We start from the raw sequence: 4434 nt of genomic DNA on the forward strand, positions 1-4434 counted from the left end.
TTATCTTGGTATTATTTTTAATCTTGGAATAATTTATCCCAGAATAGTAACCAAACAAGGCATAAGACGGTACTAAATTTTTGTCATAGGATTATTTTTGCTCATTCATTACACCAAACGACCCCTAACCCCTAATAGTATGATTTAGTATATAAAGTGAGTGTAAGCTTTTTTTTTTTTGCTTGATTCCATGTTTCATGGAATAAAAGAAGTTCGTCAAACAAATAAGTTAAAATATAAACCTCACAAAGTTCATATTCTGATTTGAATAAAATAATCAGTAATTAGTGAATAAACTCGAACTCAAGAGAGTTAGGTTATTCCGTGCTTATATTTTTTAAATTTTGGTGTATTAATAGCAATTTCTCTTCGTGGTCTGCTCCGAGATAATTTTTTCGTGCTTGAAAGTTGGATCGTGAGTGGACAAAAGGGAATTACAAGAAGGAACCAATGCACTTATTATTATTTTTTTAAAAAGTCTTAGAAAGGACAAAAATAAAATTATAAAATCTATTTCCATGAAAAAATTGAACCACCGTATCTAAGTACAAAATTATTTCCGTTGTATGAATGACCATCAATGTGTTTTCAATCAAACGCCATAAGAAAATTTATTTTGTTCAGATTTTTCAGAAAATTGAAAAACTATTTAAGGTACAGAAAAACTTTTCCATATTGGTGCTTAGTAGGAAAAAAAATTCTGAAAAATCAAAAAGGTTTTCTTTTTATTTTTAATTCTGAGATAGTTCAACAACTATTCTTGTTTGTACTCAATCAGCACTTTATTATTGCTGTTTTGTTTGATTTAATTTAGTAAGTTTCTTTATCGTATAAAAGACAATGCGTATAACGATTCATTTCACTTTGGTAGTTCTTTACCCATTTAATTTTAAAGTGCCTATCATATATTATCAGCTTCCATTGCATAAACAAGAAAGTAGGATAATGTTGTCAATAATGAATGGTCTACGTAAATGATTCAATTAGCCACCCATACCAAACCAAATAACCAAATCCACTAATGCTTTCAAAGTTGAACCTGAGTTTTGTGCACTAACAGGTTAAAAATGACCTATAATAACAGATAATTATAAACTCAACTTGAACATATGGAATAAAGTAAATAATTCCCAATACAATAACAACAACAAGTAAAATTCCACTAGTGGGGTCTGGGGAGGATAGTGTGTACGCAAACCTTACCTCTACCTCGGGTAGAGTAAAGATGTTGTTTCTGAAAGACCCTCAGCTTAAGAAGACAAAAAGAGACAATATCAATACCACCAACCGATATCATAGGAAAAATAACAACATCATGAAAACCAGAAAATAGATGCAAAGCAAAAGTGACGGCCAGTAAATAGACCTGGCACTATGAAAAGCAAAAATAATTCCCTATAATAGGTAAAATAAATATACTTATAGTGTTAAAAAAAAAAACTTTACACTACCAATGTATATAAATTAAGTTCTCATAAAATATAGTACTAAAGACACACTTTACAGAGACCTCTTAACCAGCAAATATACTAATCATTTTAAAGAAATGATGCTTCCAGTTTCAAGTTCACTGGCTTTACAAAAATCATGCATTCAAATCTGAAGTAGATTTTTTCCTTTTCAACACTTTTTTCCTAATCTACATAACATAATAATCCTTAAAAAAAACTGCATTGGTGCTATCATGGGAAAACATATATTAATAAATTTCCAGCATTCCTGTTTAGCATTTCCTTCCTAAGGTTGATGACAATTTGAAACTAACTCACAATCAGCTGGACAGAGAATCACAGCTCCCAAACCTTTGCAAATATTTTGAGTAAGATACTCTTATATTACTAGCAAACAGTACATCACTCTGGAAAGTATCATGGTATTACATTTTACAACATGTGACTCAAGAGATATCAACTCAAATGCAAGAAATGACAGATCAAACTGGACATACATCATTAGTTGCAGTAACTACTCAGCTAAAAAGAGCAGATTTCAGATGCATTTTCTGATGACAATGCAGCCAATTAAGGCAAACAATGGCAGCAACATTTACTTGCCCTTTAACAAGTCAGGATCAAGCTAGCATGAAAAACAGAGTAAACATCAGGAGAAGGTTGAAATCTCTCATAGAACTTTACTACAGTTCCTTAAGATTGAAGTGGAAGACCATGGGCGGATAGGAAATATTTTGACTCAGATAATCACACAGAAGAAAGAAGAACTACTGCTATATGAATACAAACAATTGAATTTACAGAAGAACAGGAACAAGGTAGTAAGTACTGCACTTGAAACATTAAAAATTCAGCTCACATTGTGAACAATTGTCTTTCATCTGAGAACATACCTACTATGTTAAACTTATTCTGATGAACATAAATAAAGAAAATTATGAACAAATCGAATCATTTTAACAGAATTAGCATCACCAGAGCAACAAAACTTTCTCCTTTCTATACTCCTTCTGTTACCTGAGGAAACTCAATGATTTCATCAAAATTTCCAAATTCAGGTGAACCACTACACTGGTCAATCAGTCACAAATGTATCATCCTTCGTCAGAGAAAAAAAAAACATGCTTCCAACTTCCCATCTGCAGAAACAAACATCAAAACCACGATTAACTTCCAAACTTGCATTGAGAAAAATTATGATATTCAAATCTAACACCTTAATAGCTTATAAAGTAGAATGATGAAAGTTTACCTTTTCAATCTACTGATCTTCAGGAACTTTGTATAAGTCAGGTGTAATTTCCGTCAACCACAACCCCGGAAATAACGTCTGCAAAATAGATAAATTCACTATCAAAATGATTATCAATTACAGCTACTGCTATGCGCAAATTACAATCTTTTATATCTGTTCCATCTATTTAGTCCGATTATCATAAATCAAAAGATTCAATTTAGAGAGGAAATTTTTTGACTTACATCCAAATTCTTTTGAACAAATTTAGCTCGTTTCTTGGGTCTACGAGGGGGTCTATGTCCCACCATCGCCATGAAATCCTCCTCGATCTCTCCTCGCGAAAGGGGTACCGAAAACTTCACTCTCTGTCTCTTCTCGCCGCTGGCAGAAGCTCCGGCGGCCGCTCCACCGGCAAAATCACTTCGAAGTGTCGGAGATTTGTTTTCCGTCCTTAACGGCGACGGAGCATTAGTTCTATAAGCATCAATCTTCAACCCTCCTTTCGATCCACCACCACCACTTCCGGCGGCACCGGCGCCGGCAACGAATCCATTAGGCTCCTTACAAGCCGCACGCCGAGTCCTCAAGTTCCACGGCCTGGACAATTCACCGGCATATGATACAGCCGCAGTCGCAGTTTTCGCCGGCGCCGGAGACAGTTGTTGCTCCTCCAAACCTTCTCTAAAAATTGCGTCTTTTATCTTATCAGCTTCTGTTTGGAGATCAAACATGAGTTTCTCTCTCACAGCTCCGATTCCTTCACCGGCATCTTGCTTTTCCGGTGGCCTGAATTTTCGATCATTTGATCGGCGCCGTCCGATCAACTCAGACCCAAATGACCTGCGATGAATGGCGGAGATTTGTCCGTCGGATTCAACCTTAGCGCACCTTAAGAACTTTTGGTTCCCCCACTTGAGCCCACACGGTAAGGTGAAATTGTGTAGAGGCGGCTTCGATCTTTCTGGTCCCATCGCCATGAATAAAAAGTCTCTAAACTATTCCAATTTGCATACAAACCCACAACCCCAAATTGCTCCCTCTAGCAATACAGACACAAAAATTTCTCAAACCAAAAGACAAAGTTCCTTCTTTTTCCTATTTCTTTCACTTTGATTTCCCGGAAAAACACTTTCAGGAAAACATCAGAGACGAAGAAATGAAGAGGGTTTCAAATACTTGGTTAATCTTTCAAGCTTTTGTGTTGGCTTTAGTTTATGTGAAATGTGAAATCGTAGGGAAAGCAGTGTTATATATATAAGGCAGCCAAAGAGAGAAATTGAGAGAGAGAGAGAGAGAAGGGGCGGTTTTAACGTTCGGGGTACAGAGTAGGTGCTAAGATGCGCGGTGGATTGAACGCTTTTTATTTGGAGTACATTCTTTTTTAGGCTTGCTGCTAAATTTTGAAAATATTGCTTTTTTTTTTTTCACAAATTTGATGATTTAGTGGCCGTTTGGACATAAGAATTATAAAATTTCGAAAAAAAATAAAGTAAAAATAGTATTTGAAAATTAAAGTTATGTTTGAATATGAATAAATTTTTGATTGTTTTTAAATTTTTGTGAGTGATCTGAATTGAAAAATAGCTCTTTGGAGTTTTTCAAATTTTTGAAAAATGTCAAAATTCATTTTCAAGTAAAAAATAAAATTTTCTGGCCAAAACATTGATTTCGAAAAAAAGTGAAAAAACAATTATGGCCAAATGGGCCCTTAAACTTGGGTCTGATTATCCTCATTAGATTAAAATA

The 4434-nt window shown here is 34.7% G+C and overlaps 1 protein-coding gene across 2 annotated transcripts; it reads right to left on the bottom strand.

The window, feature by feature from the left end:
* Positions 1-1006: 1006 nt before the first annotated feature.
* On the bottom strand, positions 1007-4022 carry LOC107820480 (uncharacterized). Of its 2 annotated transcripts, XR_001655924.2 has the most exons (4): positions 2931-4022; positions 2704-2781; positions 2469-2590; positions 1007-1249 (listed from the first exon to the last, which is right to left on the bottom strand). XR_001655924.2 is itself a non-coding variant. In XM_016646770.2 (3 exons), the coding sequence occupies exons 1-2, from the start codon at positions 3663-3665 to the stop codon at positions 2713-2715; spliced, it is 804 nt and encodes a 267-aa protein (XP_016502256.1). In that variant the 5' UTR covers positions 3666-4022; the 3' UTR covers positions 2211-2590; positions 2704-2712. The 2 variants fall into 2 exon arrangements, 1 of the variants encoding a protein (XP_016502256.1); XM_016646770.2 differs by lacking the exon at positions 1007-1249 and having other exon boundaries at positions 2211-2590.
* Positions 4023-4434: the final 412 nt, after the last annotated feature.

The sequence above is a fragment of the Nicotiana tabacum genome, chromosome 16 (genome assembly GCF_000715075.1).
Source record: "Nicotiana tabacum cultivar K326 chromosome 16, ASM71507v2, whole genome shotgun sequence".
NCBI classification, from domain to species: Eukaryota; Viridiplantae; Streptophyta; class Magnoliopsida; order Solanales; family Solanaceae; genus Nicotiana; species Nicotiana tabacum.